Below are 17,296 nucleotides of genomic sequence, written 5' to 3'. Positions count from 1 at the left end.
AATTTGTAGCCCTCCACCGGCAAGTGGTGGCGTCTCCATATGAGTGAAAAATTCTCGAGAGGGACGTTAAACAACAAACAATCAATCAATAAATCGACACTCATTTAAATCTGATGATACATGTACGTTACATTTAGTACGCAAAAAGGAATGAATTGAGAAATAACATTTGGATAAAGTTAAAAAAACATAATACTACCACTTAAAAAACGATTTAGCGCTAAATAGCAGTAAGGATTATTAAAAAGAAGCACGTGAGAGGTGAAAAAGATATGCAGAAGAACTGAAAACATATGCCGAAAAGTAACGTCATGACGAGGTTGGTAACAATTTTGCCGTATATCCTTATATTTTAAAAAGCATTTTATATAATCGATTGAAATTTTAGGACAAAAATCAAAATAGAAAGGAACATTAATATGTTAAATTTTAATGATAACATCCGATTATTAAAGATTTTATAGCATATAGGACATTTCTTTCGGATCAACTCTCGTACACGGTATATTATTTGTGCAAATTACATAAATCTCAGGAGCTACATTTCTTAACGCTGCATCTATGTCATTCTTTAAAAAACATTGGCTTCTTTTACTGAAAGTTATTTAAGTTTAGAGTAAAGGCAATATGACAGATATTAACGATATCAAAATGTAAGGCACAAAGGATATCATTCCGAATACTAATTTTTGACTGTCATAACACCCCCCCTTTAATCAAATATCTAATGAGACCATTTCTAGATTGTTGATTTGTGTTTATAGAAAATGAAAATGAAAATCGAGGAAAATTAACGACTCCTAACATAACCTTAACAAATATAAAATGCGTTTTGTTGATTATGGATGCAGGGATATCGCTTGAAACATCTTCTCCTTTTTTTGCCACACGTAATGCTGATTTAAGGATTGACAACTGACTATTCAGTCTACAAGTCTAGCTGTTAAAACAGAGAACAATTAAAACACAATAATTTTCTCAGCATAATAGTCTTGTCTTGAGACTTTTCCAGTTGCAAGCAATTTACGGTAAATTTTAACTATTTATTAACATTCCAATAACAAAACGCACACAATTTTGTTTCAATTTCTTTATTTGCCAGGAACATGCGAACATTTTGTCTCTTAATGGTACAATTTTAAGATTATGCGCTTTGGAGAAGACAAAGCGCTGGATGGAGGGAGTTACAGTCAACTGGTGATATATTTGATCTGAAGAGATAATGAGAGACTGCGCACTCATGATCAGTGTGTTTCGGTACTGTCTGGTTTCTAAAGAGAGCATGGGAGATCCTGTCCTGTGTGGATTCCCAAATCCAATGCCGCCTTGAGTCGTAAATGGCGTCAATATATGTAGAAATGAAGGCAAAACCGTGATCTGAAGCATTGGAAGGAATATTGTACCAATTCTTGTACTATGTGTAATTAATTATCCTTTGTTATTAACAAGCGTCTTCGGAAACATTGTTTTAAACAACATATCTAAAATCATTTGAATATATGCATATATAATAAAGTATACAACGATTCTAATTAAAATGCATTGGATAAATATCTTTGGTTTACATTTGATAAATTACTAGTATTTTTCCTACGAATTTTCTTTAATAATTCATAAATGAGATGCATCATTTCCAGAACTTTCGGGATTATTTGAAACAGAGATTTCTGGGCCGTTTTTTGATATTGTGTAACTCATCCCGGACAATAAGACACCGGACAGATGATCCAATGCTTACAAAGCTACTCCGCCGACAAAAACCGCTGACCGTTCACGGTAGCTCAGTCGGTAGAGCGCTCGCTCCGTGATCGTGAGTTCATGAGTTCGAATCTCGGCCGCGACTGACCTAAGTCGATAAAAAAATGGGTAGCAGCTGTTCCTTCGCGGGTCCTTAAAATGAGACCTTAAAAACCGGGGCCCCGTGTCGCAGTAGGTGCTGGCACGATAAAGATCCCTCACTGCTCAATGGCCCTAAGTGCCGAGTAAAGGTCAAAATTTGAAGCCCTTCACCGGTATATGGTGACGTCTTTATATGAGTGAAAAATTCTCGAATGGGACGTAAAACAAAATACAATCATTCAATCAAAAACCGCTGTTTATACCACTTCCTCTGCACGATTAAAATTAACATCACTCTACATGCTCACTTTCATTGATGAACTAATGAAAATGACAACCGTTCGTTATCTCCAAATTTCATCTATCTAGAATTAATTATACTTAAGATTCAAAAAGCTTAAGAGAGGTTTTTTTTTAGACCTACATGTATCAAGGATAAATCGTCGGTGATTGGATTGGCGAATGTAATTGCGAACTTTTGTCTCAATGTCATTCATTTCATCTGAAGATTCAAATCGTGCCAAATTAGCACAGTGAGCCCGACAGAAAGACTGCAAATAATAAGAGAAATATCAGGTTACAATGTATTGATTTGCTAACCAGATGGTAAAATACATGCACTGCTTGTAGAGTGTTTAGCTTTAAATGGTACATATTGTTCTTTGTCAAAACAATAACGAAGATTTGTGTTTAAATTGGATAGAGTTTTGTTAAAATACCTTTGCTGCACTTCTTGTATATGTGGTATTTGAAACAAAGAAACAATCATTTTTGTAGATGAAAGCATTTTGTGGACATCGGCAGGCTACAAAATTATAAAGACTGCAGTGTTAGCTTAATAAGGTAAAAGAAAATGTTTATATCTAATGGCTGTCTTAATACATGTAATTAGGAGAATATTATAGTTTGTTCTGATCTCTCTTTCTCTTTATCTTTCTAAAACTTTTAATGATAGTGATACAAGCATGACTATTAATTTTCTATGATAGGTACGTATAGTTTTTTTTTCTTATATTCCAAAAGCTTATTCTTCTGTTGAAAAGGTGAAATACGACACTCGATACTCATGGAAAGTAGGCATGAGGTATGGAAGTATGAAAAATGCATAAAATAAGCTTTTTCCCATCATTCTTCAACCGACTAAACGAAGAATGAACCTAACAATTAAATATCAAGTAAAAAGCCTACTATTCATTGTTGTAGTTGCCATCGTCGTTGAAGGTGTTGGTGTGGTTCTTGCATTCAATGGTATAGTTTTTGTGGTTGTTAATGGCTTTATGTGAGTATTACACAAATTCTTACTGCAACAACCCCCGACTAAAGCTCTCTGTGATCTCCTTCCAAAGTTGTTCGTAGATATAGTTGCAATCGAGTCGCAAACCTTGAGGTAGAAATATAAAGTTTTTGATGCTAGTGGGCCGCTTAACTAAGTGTCCTACAACAAAACTAACTAAAACACTTAATCCTTATACCAAAGGGGTGATAATTGATTGTCAGACATTCCATTAGTTTGTTCTTTCAAAGCATAAGCATATAGACACAGAAAATTTACTGTTACATACTTTTTGATTCCAAAAAAGAAATATCTTCTCTCGCAACTATTTATTCACAGTAAGAATTTGATAAATTGCAGATATTACAGCTCAACTCCATTCAGAAAAAAATATGTATAATTGTTTTGTTTAAGGGTTATCTCCTTTCTAATGGCTGCCATATTTACCGCCTGTGGAGCACACCCGAGCCTAAATCCATGCTCTTTATAAGAGTTGACCGTCTCAAGTCCATAGCAAAACTATCAAATAAATAATTAGAAATGAAATACATATTGCCTTCTGTTTACTCTATTTCTTAATAAAATTCTTTTTTTTTTTTAAATCTTCCAAAGCAAATGTAGCTCAATCTACCTACACCACTATCAGCACTATAATTTTAATTCATACACATAAATGATTTACTCTTCCATTCTTTTCATGAGTTTATAAAGACCTGAACTTAAATTACTCTATAAGGGCTTTGTTTTATTTTTGGACTTACAAATCAAAAATACAACGTTGTCAGTTTGATATGTTTCCTACCTCATCATGTTTACACAGTATTGTCGTGTTGCACAATTCTGAGTCTGCAACGTATGCACAATTGTAACAAGTCTCTGTCAGAAAATGAAAAAAAAAAATCAACAATTTCAATGTTTTCACACCAATCCACTAGAGCAATAGAAATATATATTCCTTTTGAGACTTTATCAAGGAAAATGGCCATTCTCGTCCGTTGGAGCACGTATCATTAAGTCTTTGTCATTAAAAACAACAAATAAGCAGACGATAAGTTTAAGTTGAATATCAGTCTACATACGTACTGCACTTCCCGCAGGAAACTGGACACATGGACACGACACAATCCTTAGAACAGGAGGTGGGATCAGAACTTATAAGCTCCTGACAAATCTTTGGAGAATTTTCAACACAGAAAGGATCTACATGTTGGCGCTTCCCGACTAAAAGAACTGTAAGTAACAAAAGTTTTGTCCGAATTATAGACAAATACCTGTATATATTAATCAACCATCATCAGTTCTGTCCATAATCTATATAAGAAAAACTTACCCCCACCACCGTCTCCAGGAGTTGTTTCTGGCATTGTACTTGCTGTTTGTGTGAACTCTTCTGTTGTTAATGTTGTAGGATTCCTAGTTGTTTCTGTTGTCAGTGACGTCGGTGTCTGTGGTGATGACAGTGTTGGTGGTGGGGGAGATGGTGAGAGCGTTGTTGTCGATGTTGTCGTTGTTGTTGTTGTTGTCGTTGTTGTTGTTGTGGTTGTTGTCGTTGTTAATGGTATCGTCGTAGTAAGTCTGTGATTATTACACAAATCTGACGTACAACACGATGTTTCTAAGCCGGGACTGTCACATATCTAATTAGAATAAACTTCAGTATCAAGTAAACAAGATTCTAGTTACATGTACTAATTTGGCAAGTCTGTAGGCAGTAAAATACGGATGGATGTTGATGCATTCTAAAAAAAAATCCAATAGCGAAAAAAACGCTATCTCAAATGATAATTTATTATTACATCGTTACTATTACATCGATAACTTATACGGGTAACTACTTCAAACACCTCTTATAGACTCGCATTTGAAATAATCTATTAATTTTCTCATCTTTCTTTTGCATTTTGGGTCAATATTTTGTAATCAGGTCTCCTATAATCATTCCAATCATTTTAGTTCTGAATTTGTAATTTGCCAAAATTTAGTTTAAAAAAAAGTTTTAAGCCAAAAAGTTTACTCTTTCTTGGAATTTATATGACGTTTCTATCCAAAAGAAGGATCGATTTATACAATCTTTTGAAGTATCTATAGTTACTGTTATTTTATCTTATTTCTGGTTTAGCGTCGAATACTTCTCGAAGTAGAATTCATATGAACTTTATGAAGTAAAATCTGCCGTTACACAACTCTTCACAATCCCTTCTGCTTCTTGATTTGTGCTAAGAGAGAACAAGCTCCTTCAAAAGACTGAACTAACCTATATTGGTAAAACTTGCAATATGTAGTTTCTATGAACTACTAGGAATTATGTCTTGGTTCTAAAGATCTGTTTGAAAACAAATTAGCCATACATGTTCAGGTTTCTTTGTCCATTTTTATTATATTTATAATAAAATGATAAACTATTTAAATGTTTTATGTTTTTGTCTGTTTTTATAAAATATATACTTAATCCTATTTGCTGGGAATAAACTATTCCACTTATTGAAGAAATTTTTATACTTTTAAATGATAAATCTTACAGTTCCAAGTGCACAGCCTAATTTGTAGACCTCCTTAAAATCGCTGTTGAATGATTTAACGGAGATGCATTGCTGGAATATTGAGAAAGTAATGAGTTCATGCATGTGATATAATTCTATGGCAAGAGAAAACAAAATTTTTCTCATTAAAATTTGTTTCTGTACGCCTATAAACATCATTGACCAGAAGATAATATTATACTTACATGTTCGTTTGAAGGACATTCCGTGGTAGTGTTACAGTTGTTCAGTTTATCAACCTCGTGGCAGGAATAACATTTTAAGGCTGAAAATGAAAAAAAAATCCATATTAGTATAATTTGTTTCAGTAGGATGTAGAGTAAGACTTATTGCAACCTTAAGCATAAATTGGCTCTATTGATTTTTTTTTTAAAAAGTCATCATTATAAGAAAACCTCACCTTCTTAAATCGAATACCTTTATAAAATTCTTGTGTTTGTTATTCTGTACCATTGAAATATAAATCAGAGATCGAAGATGTGATGTTTAGAATTGATCGAATTACCATGTCTAGTATATATAGTATATGTGCATTTAAGAGCATATTTGAAATTTTTTAACACTGTTTTAGAACATAATTAGTGCGTAATACATTGCACATACATAACTTTGAAAGTACATTACAGATCGGAAAGAAGTATTGAACAGATTAACATAGCTAACTTTGATAACCTTTTCACATTTTATTAAGTACAAGGTGCTAAAAAGAAAAGTATCATACGGTATCATAAGGTTTCGTACATAAATTATCATAGGTTTTCATTTAAAGGTCATAAGTTTTCATCCAAAAGTGTCAGAAATTTTCGTACAAAAGTACTCAAACAGACATTATTTGCGCTAAAGTGATTACCACACTTTCCACACGTTCGCTGACAGACACTTGAGAGACAGGCATCATTACAGAGGTCCTCGTTCTGTGACATCATATCATGGCACGCCTTACTACTTACGTCATCGCACCCTCTGACCCGATAACACTTCAAGTAAAACAGGACGGCGAAAGCCAACACTAATAAACAACCAAAAACATAGAAAATATGTGAAATAAAAAAAGTAACGTCAACAATGGCACAATAGTTTACTCCTGTATTTTTAAAAATCTGATTTGAGCTAAAAGCTTCATCTGCATGATCAAACTTTTTATTCAACAATGTACACGTGCAATGAAAGGACATTCGCATTCACTTTCTCTCTTACAGACCCTAAGTTTCACCTTTTGTTCTCGCTTTAGGCGCCTACAACCTAAATTACATCATCATATACCATCCTTAACCAAAGTAATTGACAACATTTTTCTTCCCAAGGAATCCACAAAGTTATGTTTACTTTCTCGTTTTTCTTTGTTTTAAAACATTCACAAAAACATTTTTAGTTGTCATGTTGAGTTTAAACAACATATCATTTAAAACTTTCATGTAGATAATAAATATAGGTACATGTAATTGACTTCTGCTTTAAATGCACCATTTGATTGGTTAGAAAAATCAGTTAATATCATACACATGTATTTTCTATAGGAGCAGTCCACTTGATGTTACATTTCAAATTTGGATAATTTGAAGTCATTCTTTTTAAAAATGAAATTGTCTTATTCCTATTTCTACAGAAAATTAATAATAAAGAATATTCTATAGCTATGGTGGAATATTTCTGCCCCCCCCCCCCCCTTGTCAGATAATTTTGTCGACTTGCCAGATCTTTTTGCTAACTTGTCACTTATTCTCGTGTTTAAAAATTCAACATAAAAATGTGTCCATGCCCAGTTAAAGCAATCAGTTTTTCTGTCAAGTCGACGTAAGTATCTGACAAGTCAGTACAAAGATCTAAGTTCTACCTTATAAGGCTTTTCTTACCTGAGCTGAAAGCTCAAGTGAGCTTTTCTGATCACCTGTTGTCCGTCGTCCGTCCGTCCGTCCGTCTGTAAACATTTCACATTTTCAACTTTTTCTCAAGACCCACTGGGTCAATTTTAACCAAAATTTGTACAAAGCATCCTTTGGTAAAGGGGAGTTTAAATTGTTTAAATAAAGGGCCAGGCTCTCTTATAAGGGGATATAATCAAGAAAAGACAAAAATAGGGTGGGGTCATTAAAAAATCTTCTTAAGAACCACTGGGCCAGAAAAGCTGAAACTTATATGGAAACATTCTGGGAAAGTGTAGATTCTAAATTGTTCAAATCATGACCCCCGGGTAGGGTGGAACCACAATGTGGAATCAAAGTTTTACATTGAAACATATACTGTAGGTAAATTCTTTAAAAATCTTCCTCTTAAGAATCACTGGGCCAGAAAATGAAACTTACATGGAAACATTCTGGGGTAGTGTAGATTCTATTTTGTTCAAATCAAGACCCCCGGGAGTAAAGTGGGTTCACAATGGGAAATCAAAGTTTTACATTGAAACATATAGTTAATTCTTTAAAAATCTTCTTCTCAAGAACTACAGGGCCAAAAGCTGAAACTTATATATAAATATTCTGGGGTAGTGCAGATTCTGAATTGTTCAAATCTTGACCCCCGCGGGTAGAATGGGGCCACAATGGGGAATCAAAGTTTTACATTGAAATATATAGGAAAAATCTTTAACAATCTTCTTCTTAAGAACCACTGGGCCAGAAAAGCTGAAACTTATATAAAAACATTCTGGGGTAGTGTAGATTCTAAATTGTTCAAATCTTGACCCCCGCAGGTAGAATGGGGCCACAATGGGGAATCAAAGTTTTACATTGAAATATATAGGAAAAATCTTTAACAATCTTCTTCTTAAGAACCACTAGGCCAGAAAAGCTGAAAAACTTATATCGAAACATTCTAGGGTGGTGTAGATTCTAAATTGTTTAAATCATGATCCCAGGGGTAGGGTGGGGCCAAAAATCAAATTTTACATTGAAACATATAGGAAAATTCTTTAAAAATCTTCTTAAGAACCACTGTGCCAGAAAAACTGAAACTTATATAGAAGCATCTTGTGATAGTGTAGATTCTAAATTGTTCAAATCATGACCCCCGGGAGTAGGGTGGGGCCAAAATACGTATTTCAAGGGGGAAAATCTGGTGAAAAACAACAAGACTTAAGTTACTCCGGTGAGTGGTGTGGCTCATGGGCCTCTTGTTTATAAATTGCTTCGCGGTTTACAAAGCATAACCTGTCAAACCAAGGTTACACGTATAACAAGAGTAGCTATCAAATTGATTTCATTCTTTAAATAAATAAAGAATGAACATTCATTTTTTAAAGTTATCTTACTTCAATAACATATCCTTGTTATTCTTGTTATTTATTAAAACACCACCACCAACCTTTAAAATAGTTAGTCTCCATTCTCGAAACATGAAACGGACAAGGTTTATAGTAACCTATACTGACATTCTTATCAACTGGTTTATACGACTCACACTCCAGATAATACATGAACATGCATAACATGTTGTAAGGATCTTACTTATATAAATACTAAAGAAATTTTATGGTAACAAAATATCAAAAATACCCTATTAATTTCAGGAAAAAGAAACTCATGATAGACAAACCGAAAATTTAAAATTATATCAATATCTTCTTGTCAAATTCTGAGAAATATTTCACGTTAATGCTAAAATTAGAAATGAAGAGTCATTTCCAAACAGAAGTTATCTTTGGTGTTTGATTGCAATCGTTTGATATCAATTTCAATATACTTACTGGAGTCACAGCGGTCTATCTATCCTCTGTCTTCTGTCCATACAAGCAAATCCTCTAGCTCTAGTCCTGTGTCCTTCAGAATGTCGTAGAAAGTCTTTGTAAGATGTCCCGTGATGGAAAATATTGTCACATCCCCTTATTCCTATTCCATTGTTTGGAATTCGAAACACAAAGCTGGACGCAGCTTGTTTCGGATGTAGGCGCAATAACCTGGTAGCCTCACCATCCTTTAGCTTTACCTTATTATGGTAGTATCCCAAAAAGCTCTTCATTTAATGTTTTACTTCCTTCCAACCGATATTCAGTGCTCAACTCAGCATTCTTAGTATTCTAGCCATCTAGCTTCTGATCAGACTTGACTTCCAGATCTTGTCATTTTTGGCTTGTTCTCATGTCATTTCTTTTCTGGTTTTAAAGTCGGTCTCTGTTCTTCTCATTACTGAGTCACGGTTTTTAAAGTCCTAAAATAACTTTAAAATTTGCATTCTTTGGCAGGATTTTCACCTTAATTCTGTTTCTGACTGAAAGCTAAGATTGTAAGTTTTTTGGCATTCAAATAGAGGCCAGCATTGGCTAAGGATTCATGCTGTAGCAGTACTCTTCAGATATGAGAGAAAAAATCATCTGCTAAATCAAGATCAGTGATATATATGTGTGGCTAGAAATCTTCAGCTTTTCTCTTTTGGAACTGTACTCCTAGCTCCTCCTCTCTCCCATCTAGATGCAGTGGTGCATCCAGGAGCAAATGCAAGTGCTTTTATTGGATTTTTCGCGTCGCGTTTCCTATTGATGTTAATCATTAGCTTCCAACTCCTGCGATACATTTTTCTGCGCCTCTACCACTTGATGCAAATGTTAGTTACTCTTCTACCACTTATGTAGTGAAATTCTTTAAGCATTGGTCTTTTCAAGTTGATATACCAAATAATTTGATAAAAAGGCTACTCTTTTTTCACCTTTTGAAAACCTTTGTAGCTTCACAAGGGCAAAAAGTTCAAATTTTGTATACGTTTTGTATGTACCTGTCCTAATGTTTGATTGCTGACTTCACTGTTTCCGTAAACGTTTTATAATGAGAGCATGATTTTTACCCATTAAAATGCTAGCAATCTGTTTTCGAGTGAAATATAAATACTAATTGTGCACTGGAGTCTACGTGTAAATGTTCTTTCTTTGTCTTTGAATATAGCAGGGAGACCCAATACAAAAAAATATATGTAGGGGAGGAATCTGCGAAGTATGAAAATGATAGTATTTCAGACTCTGAAGCCATACAGAGTGTACAGAATAACATTTTTTTTATTTCTTGACTGCTAGGGAATGAAAATACACAAATTTGGATGCATAATCCTGGTCTCCCAAATCCACATGAATCACATCAGAAGCTCAAGCATCTTTTTTTAAATAACAACTAAAGAGTACTGGTGTGTACAATCGGAATATGTTTTAACAAAATAATATTGCAAATGACCAATGACAAGGCAAGTAAATTTACGAGTTACATTTTTATTGATAAAGCAGCTATCAACGAGGTCAAAAAGCCTGGACTTTAATTTATCGTGGGGAATGGTTGTATAAAGTGTTAAAAAGTCGTACGTGTTGATGTTATTGAATATAGTAAAATTCTGTGATGTCAAATTTTCTACAAGTACCTTGGAATTTTTAAGTATTCACAACTGATTTACACAACTTCTCGAAAATGTTGTTTTGCAGTACTCCTGAAGTTTCTCCTTCTCTGCTGTTAATATTTAAGTGAGGAGTAAAGAAAGAGGCTTGGTAGAACATTTACTGGAACCCGCTATGTATCTTTGTATGTCAGGACTTTTATGATGTTTTTATGAAGTTTAGGAATCCAATATAGATATGGTATTTCAAATTCATTTTGAATGTTAGGAATTTTGAAAATATTCAAAATTGACATGATTCTGAAGAATTTCCTCCCTAGAAAGGGAGCTTTGTGTATAATTTGGGTTACCAACTTGTAGAATTAAATCCCAGTTCCTCTAAAATATAATTTAAATAATGAGTCTTACAAACAAAGACAATATTGTCACCTGCTTTGTCAGCTGGGACCAGTACATACTGATTTATCTAATTCTTTTTTCACTTCTGAATTATTGAACACAGAAGAATACATGGTTTTCATATTGCCCCTCAATCACTTAATTTTAACATCCATCTGATACATTTAAACCATTCTGACAAAGTGTCAATGTCTTCCTTTTCATGCTTGGCCCATCGCATGGCGTGATCTTCCACAGAATTCATAGTATTTATGAAATGATGACGCCAGTTGAAAGATGGGGGTTCCCTAAATTTTGGTCCTTTTAAAATAAGTGATTTAAGGTCCTCATTATTAACTATAATCACGTCACCAGTAAACATTTTATTATAAATTGAGAAACATACACACAGCAGTAAAAGGTTTAGATACAACTTATTTTAATCTTTATTTGCGTAAACGAAACGTTCTTCATAAAAAAGTATACAAATGTCATGGGAAATTAAAGTTTGGCGAGTGAATGAGATAAATCTTCATGAGTAGATTTCTTCTCCTACATATTCATATGTAAAGCTTTGATCGTCTTTTCTAGGCATACCCTACCCCTAGGTGCCATGTTTTGAATTAAACTGAATATAAACTTTTTGAGGATGCTTCTATATTCAAACAACTAATCATGCTTTTGCTGTTCTTGAAGATGTCTGCCACCCTATCCTGGGGGGGGGGGGGGTGTCATGATTTGAACAAACTTGAATCTACACTACCTGAGGATGCTTCCATATCAATATGACTAATCATGGCTTTGTTTTTCCTGAAAAGATTTTAAAAGATTTTTCCTATATATTCCTATGTAAAAATTTGATCCCCCATTGTGGCCCCACCCTATACCCGGGGGTTATGATTTGAACAAACTTGAATCTACATGCACACTATCTGAGGATGATTCCATATCAATATGACTAATTGTGGCTTTGTTGTTTTTGAGATGAAGATTTTTAAAGAATTTTCCTATATATTCCTATGTAAAACTTTGATCCCCTGTTGTGGCCCCACCCTATCCCCGGGGGTCATGATTTGAACAAATTTGAATCTACACTAGGTAATGGAGGTTTCACATAAGTTTCAACTTTTCTGACCCAATGGTTCTTGAGAAGAAGATTTTTAAAAGATGACTCCAAATTTTCACCAATTCTTAATAATCTCCCCTTGGAAGAGGGCGTGGCCCTTCATTTGAACAAACTTGAACCCCCTTCACGCAAGGATGCTTTGTGGCAAGTTTGGTTAAAATTGGCCCAGTGGTTCTGGAGAAGAAGTCGAAAATGTGAAAAGTTTACAGACAGACGGACTACAGAAAAAATGTCATCAGAAAAGCTCATTTGAGCTTTCAGCTCAGGTTAGCTAAAAATGGATGCCTTGATTGATAAATATTTTTGGACCTATATTGGTTGTAGATGATGCAAATAATAATAACTTTCTAAATGTTAAGAAATTGTAAAATTTCTTTGATGTTCAAATTTCTACCTCTCTGTAGCCTCCTTATTAATCTATACAACTTTTTGTCTTTTCTAGGCATACCCTACCCCTAGGTGCCATGTTTTGAATTAAACTGAATATAAACTTTTTGAGGATGCTTCTATATTCAAACAACTAATCATGCTTTTGCTGTTCTTGAAGATGTCTGCCACCCTACCCTGGGGGGGGGGGGGGGGTGTCATGATTTGAACAAACTTGAATCTACACTACCTGAGGATGCTTCCATATCAATATGACTAATCATGGCTTTGTTTTTCCTGAAAAGATTTTAAAAGATTTTTCCTATATATTCCTATGTAAAAATTTGATCCCCCATTGTGGCCCCACCCTATACCCGGGGGTTATGATTTGAACAAACTTGAATCTACATGCACACTATCTGAGGATGATTCCATATCAATATGACTAATTGTGGCTTTGTTGTTTTTGAGATGAAGATTTTTAAAGAATTTTCCTATATATTCTTATGTAAAACTTTGATCCCCTGTTGTGGCCCCACCCTATCCCCGGGGGTCATGATTTGAACAAATTTGAATCTACACTAGGTAATGGAGGTTTCACATAAGTTTCAACTTTTCTGACCCAATGGTTCTTGAGAAGAAGATTTTTAAAAGATGACTCCAAATTTTCACCAATTCTTAATAATCTCCCCTTGGAAGAGGGCGTGGCCCTTCATTTGAACAAACTTGAACCCCCTTCACGCAAGGATGCTTTGTGGCAAGTTTGGTTAAAATTGGCCCAGTGGTTCTGGAGAAGAAGTCGAAAATGTGAAAAGTTTACAGACAGACGGACTACAGAAAAAATGTCATCAGAAAAGCTCATTTGAGCTTTCAGCTCAGGTTAGCTAAAAATGGATGCCTTGATTGATAAATATTTTTGGACCTATATTGGTTGTAGATGATGCAAATAATAATAACTTTCTAAATGTTAAGAAATTGTAAAATTTCTTTGATGTTCAAATTTCTACCTCTCTGTAGCCTCCTTATTAATCTATACAACTTTTTGTCACTTTAAATCCCATTGAACAATGCGATTAAACTAATTCATTTTATTTATATGAAAATCATTTAGTTATTTTCAAGATTTTTGATAAAAGTTTGTATGTATCTTCTGTCCTTAATCCTTCATTCCACAAACAAAATAAAACGATTAAAATTTGTTAATATATACTGAAATGATGCAAACTTTTAATCACTTTGATCTCACAAATTTAAATAATTATAATATATTCAGGGTATTACTTTTTGCACATATCAGTTTAGTTGTATTCTAGAAAGTTTGCGTTTATATGAAACTTACATTGTATATACATTTTTAGAGCAGAAAATTATAACTTAAAATAATAATAAATGCTATTTTAGCTTGCGCTATTTAATGTACATTGTGAGCGTTTTCAGAGCTTATACATGTGAAAACTGTCGAACGAGTCGCAAGCAAGTGAATAATTTCAAAAGGATAAGATCAACATACAAAATATGAATTACTCTATTTTTTTATAAACAAAAAAATAAGCTATATACATGTATTTTTTATCTCATGAACACATATTGAAAACTATATTACAGACAAGCACATAAATATCAAATAACTTCGAAATGCATATTTATATGAAAACTGTCAAACGGGTCGCAAGCAATTTTTAAAAAAGATAGTTTTACGTAATAATGTCAAACACTTGTCCAGAAGCCGCGGATCCAATCCAACGTCCGAAAAAATTTCCCAAAGCAGATCCTATAGCGAATCCCAAAACTGGTATTGGACAAAGTGCCTGTCCGATTACTCCACCAGCAACGGTGCCAGCGGTTGCGGACACAGCACCAGAAACACTTTTGGTCACCTCTCGACGAAAGTTCCTCTTGGAAAGAAAACCATTTTTTCTTTGTTTGCGTAATTTACGAATTTCATACGCGGCCATACCTCCCTCTATAAGTCCTGTGATGATAAAAGTTGCGCCAGCAGTTTTTCTCAGCGCCGTTTTGCTGGCTGTCTTGGCAACGTCGACACATTCTTTTGACGCAAGAAGCTGCGATTTAGTATACTGGGAATTTTTGCAAGCTGCTTTGCAAAGATTAGTGGCACATCTGCCAGCTGAATTTGCTGTATTTGATACAGGACTGGGTATTAATTCTGTAGCAACGTTCAGAACTTCATTCACCGCAATTTTGACAAATGCGGAAGCCGGTTTTACAGCCAAGAGGCAAGAGCCTAACTTCACAAAATTTCTTTTCCCACGACATACTACATTGTCAAAAGAATCAACAAAAATCATTTTCCAAACGCCAGCATTCATAATCTGTTCTGAATAGGGCAGCCCAGTCATGATGTAGTTGACGAGATGCTCACAGTTGTTACTGGCCAGTGTGTAGGCTTTTTCTCCCAGTCTTTTCCAACATCGCGCCTTCGCTTGTTCCTTTTGATATTCAGTTTTTGGATAATTTGGAGCTTCAATTACGTACAAATTTTCCTCTGCTATAGCCTCCTCAATTTCTTCTTCAGAGATATCATTTTTTGCAACCTGTCCGGGCCCAGTAAAGAAATTCTTAAAACAGACGTAATACTCAAACACTTTGTTCTTTGCATCAAACCATCCGGCTACTATATAATGATGAAAATATCCAAGGGACCTTTTGACAGCAAAGTGTGCTACATACTTGGTAATTTTGTAAAACTCTTCGATTGATTGGACAAGTCGGCCAAATTTTGGAATCTAGAGAACGAAATCAGTGGTAACATCATTTATGTATTTTGAAAAATAAAAGTAGGCATAAAAATACAAGAAGTCAGCTAACCTTTAGAGATCATTTTTGTGTCACAAGAAATTGCTCAAGGTTTTGGAGGGGTTTTTCCTTTTTTTGTATCCATCTCTTTACAAGCTTGAAAGCTCTCAACTTTAATTGGTTCAAATGGCAAAACGTAAACAAATTTATATTTCAACGTTTTAGTGATATTTTAAGGCAACTTGAAGTCCTTTAGAATGGTTTTTTTTTAAATTTCTTTACATTAAGATATCAATTTTACCTTACTTGATTTGAAATATCTTGCATCTTCACTAAATGAAAATATATTCAGTGCAGCACTGCAGTTATTTTTAACAAGATAAAAATATATTCAGTGCAGCTCTGCAGTTATTTTTAACAAGATAAAAATATATTCGGTGCAGCTCTGTAGTTATTTTTAACAAGATAAAAAATATATTCATTGCAGCTCTGTAGTACGAAAGCCCGATAGGCTCATTTTTGACAAGACAAAAATGAATATTTAACTCGTTATAACGAGATACTAACTCGTTATAACGAGATACTAACTCGTTTTAACGAGATAACTATCTCGTTATAACGAGTTAATTTTTTTTTTATCTTGTCAAAAATGAGATTATCCGGCTTTCGTACTGTAGTTATTTTTAACAAGATGAAAATATATTCAGTGCAGCTCTGTAGTTATTTTTAACAAGATAAAAAATTTATTCATGCAGCTCTGTAGTTATTTTTAACAAGATGAAAATATATTCAATGCAGCTTTGTAGTTATTTTTAGATAGAAATATATTCAGTGCAGCTCTGTAGTTATTTTTAACAAGATAAATGTCTGTGTATAATTTTAGACTTCCAATCGAGCATATATATTCCTTGCTAAACTAGAATAATTATGTACATCAGTTAAAAAAACGTACATAAATTTAAGCCTGCATGATGTGACGTACGTACTTTCACAATTTTCAACTTATATCTTTAATGATTTCATTATTTACACTTACATCAGCACTTGATGTAGAATTTGATTCCACCATTCTGGTAAACAGTTTCAAACAGTAAACCTTACGGAACTGATATTCCTGGAATCAGTGCTGAAATGAAATGCAAACAGTTCACCGGCAAGATGTTAAAATTTTATGCAGTGCATTCTTGGTAAACTTGTTTGTTGATGTATTTAAATATTTAATTGATTCTTCAAATCGCAAATAAAAATAGATATCTTTACGTACCTCACAGTCTGAGCTACCTTCGATAATCTAAACTCTTCATAATAAATGTAAATGTCCAGATAATTACCTTTGGATTTTCAGAAAATGTGCTAAAAATAAAACCAAGACAGTGCTTAAAAATAAACACAGAAAAATCCAGTTTTATTTTTAACATGAAGCAATAAATGACCAATGTTTTTAGTTGATGACAAAGGCTAATTAGGGATGTCAAAGAATATCAAATATTCATTCGATGCGTTGATCTTAAATTTGTCTTGTTTTATTTTTTTAATTTTTTTCCCCCGGTTTCCGGTTCCAGACCTATCAGTCACTTAAAAGAGAGATAACTCTGACAAATTTAAGTGGAAATTCAGAGTTGATTGATATGGTAATCACCTTTTGTTGAATTTGATGTTTTTTGAAGAAAAAAGTCGTTACCATTAAAATCAAACTTTTGGCGATATTTG

General features: G+C 33.9%; 2 protein-coding genes across 2 annotated transcripts; both read right to left on the bottom strand.

Annotated features, from left to right (window-relative positions):
• Window positions 1-1,144: 1,144 nt before the first annotated feature.
• LOC133176608 (mucin-5AC-like) lies at window positions 1,145-9,079 on the bottom strand. The gene is made up of 12 exons (XM_061311717.1): window positions 8,953-9,079; window positions 6,503-6,661; window positions 5,838-5,917; window positions 5,632-5,703; window positions 4,499-4,749; window positions 4,196-4,383; window positions 3,915-3,988; window positions 3,560-3,631; window positions 3,028-3,220; window positions 2,559-2,644; window positions 2,264-2,390; window positions 1,145-1,377 (listed from the first exon to the last, which is right to left on the bottom strand). Exons 1-12 carry the CDS (start codon window positions 9,077-9,079, stop codon window positions 1,145-1,147), a joined length of 1,662 nt encoding a protein of 553 aa, XP_061167701.1.
• A 5,307-nt stretch (window positions 9,080-14,386) lies between these two features.
• LOC133176579 (uncharacterized) lies at window positions 14,387-16,879 on the bottom strand. The gene is made up of 3 exons (XM_061311690.1): window positions 16,851-16,879; window positions 16,623-16,712; window positions 14,387-15,576 (listed from the first exon to the last, which is right to left on the bottom strand). The coding sequence occupies exons 2-3, from the start codon at window positions 16,653-16,655 to the stop codon at window positions 14,524-14,526; spliced, it is 1,086 nt and encodes a 361-aa protein (XP_061167674.1). The 5' UTR covers window positions 16,656-16,712; window positions 16,851-16,879; the 3' UTR covers window positions 14,387-14,523.
• Window positions 16,880-17,296: the final 417 nt, after the last annotated feature.

The sequence above is a fragment of the Saccostrea echinata genome, unplaced genomic scaffold (assembly GCF_033153115.1).
Source record: "Saccostrea echinata isolate AGI-Se365-2 ecotype Australia unplaced genomic scaffold, CSIRO_AGI_Sech_v1 ptg000077l, whole genome shotgun sequence".
NCBI lineage: Eukaryota > Metazoa > Mollusca > Bivalvia > Ostreida > Ostreidae > Saccostrea > Saccostrea echinata.
The sequence above is the reverse complement of the archived record's forward strand: the minus strand, read 5'-3'. Positions and strand labels throughout refer to the sequence as shown.

What these genes read in the sequence shown, in the direction of transcription:
- LOC133176579 (XM_061311690.1), bottom strand. Translation starts at nt 16,655, where the DNA reads ATGGTGGAATCAAATTCTACATCAAGTGCTGAT. An exon ending in ATTCTACATCAAGTGCTGAT is followed by an intron (nt 15,577 to 16,622) that starts GTAAGTGTAAAT and finishes TTCGTTCTCTAG; the next exon opens with ATTCCAAAATTTGGCCGACT.
- LOC133176608 (XM_061311717.1), bottom strand. Translation starts at nt 9,079, where the DNA reads ATGTTATGCATGTTCATGTATTATCTGGAGTGTGAGTCGTATAAACCA. An exon ending in TACTGTGTAAACATGATGAG is followed by an intron (nt 3,632 to 3,914) that starts GTAGGAAACATA and finishes TTTATTTGATAG; the next exon opens with TTTTGCTATGGACTTGAGAC. An exon ending in ATACAAGAAGTGCAGCAAAG is followed by an intron (nt 2,391 to 2,558) that starts GTATTTTAACAA and finishes TATTATTTGCAG; the next exon opens with TCTTTCTGTCGGGCTCACTG.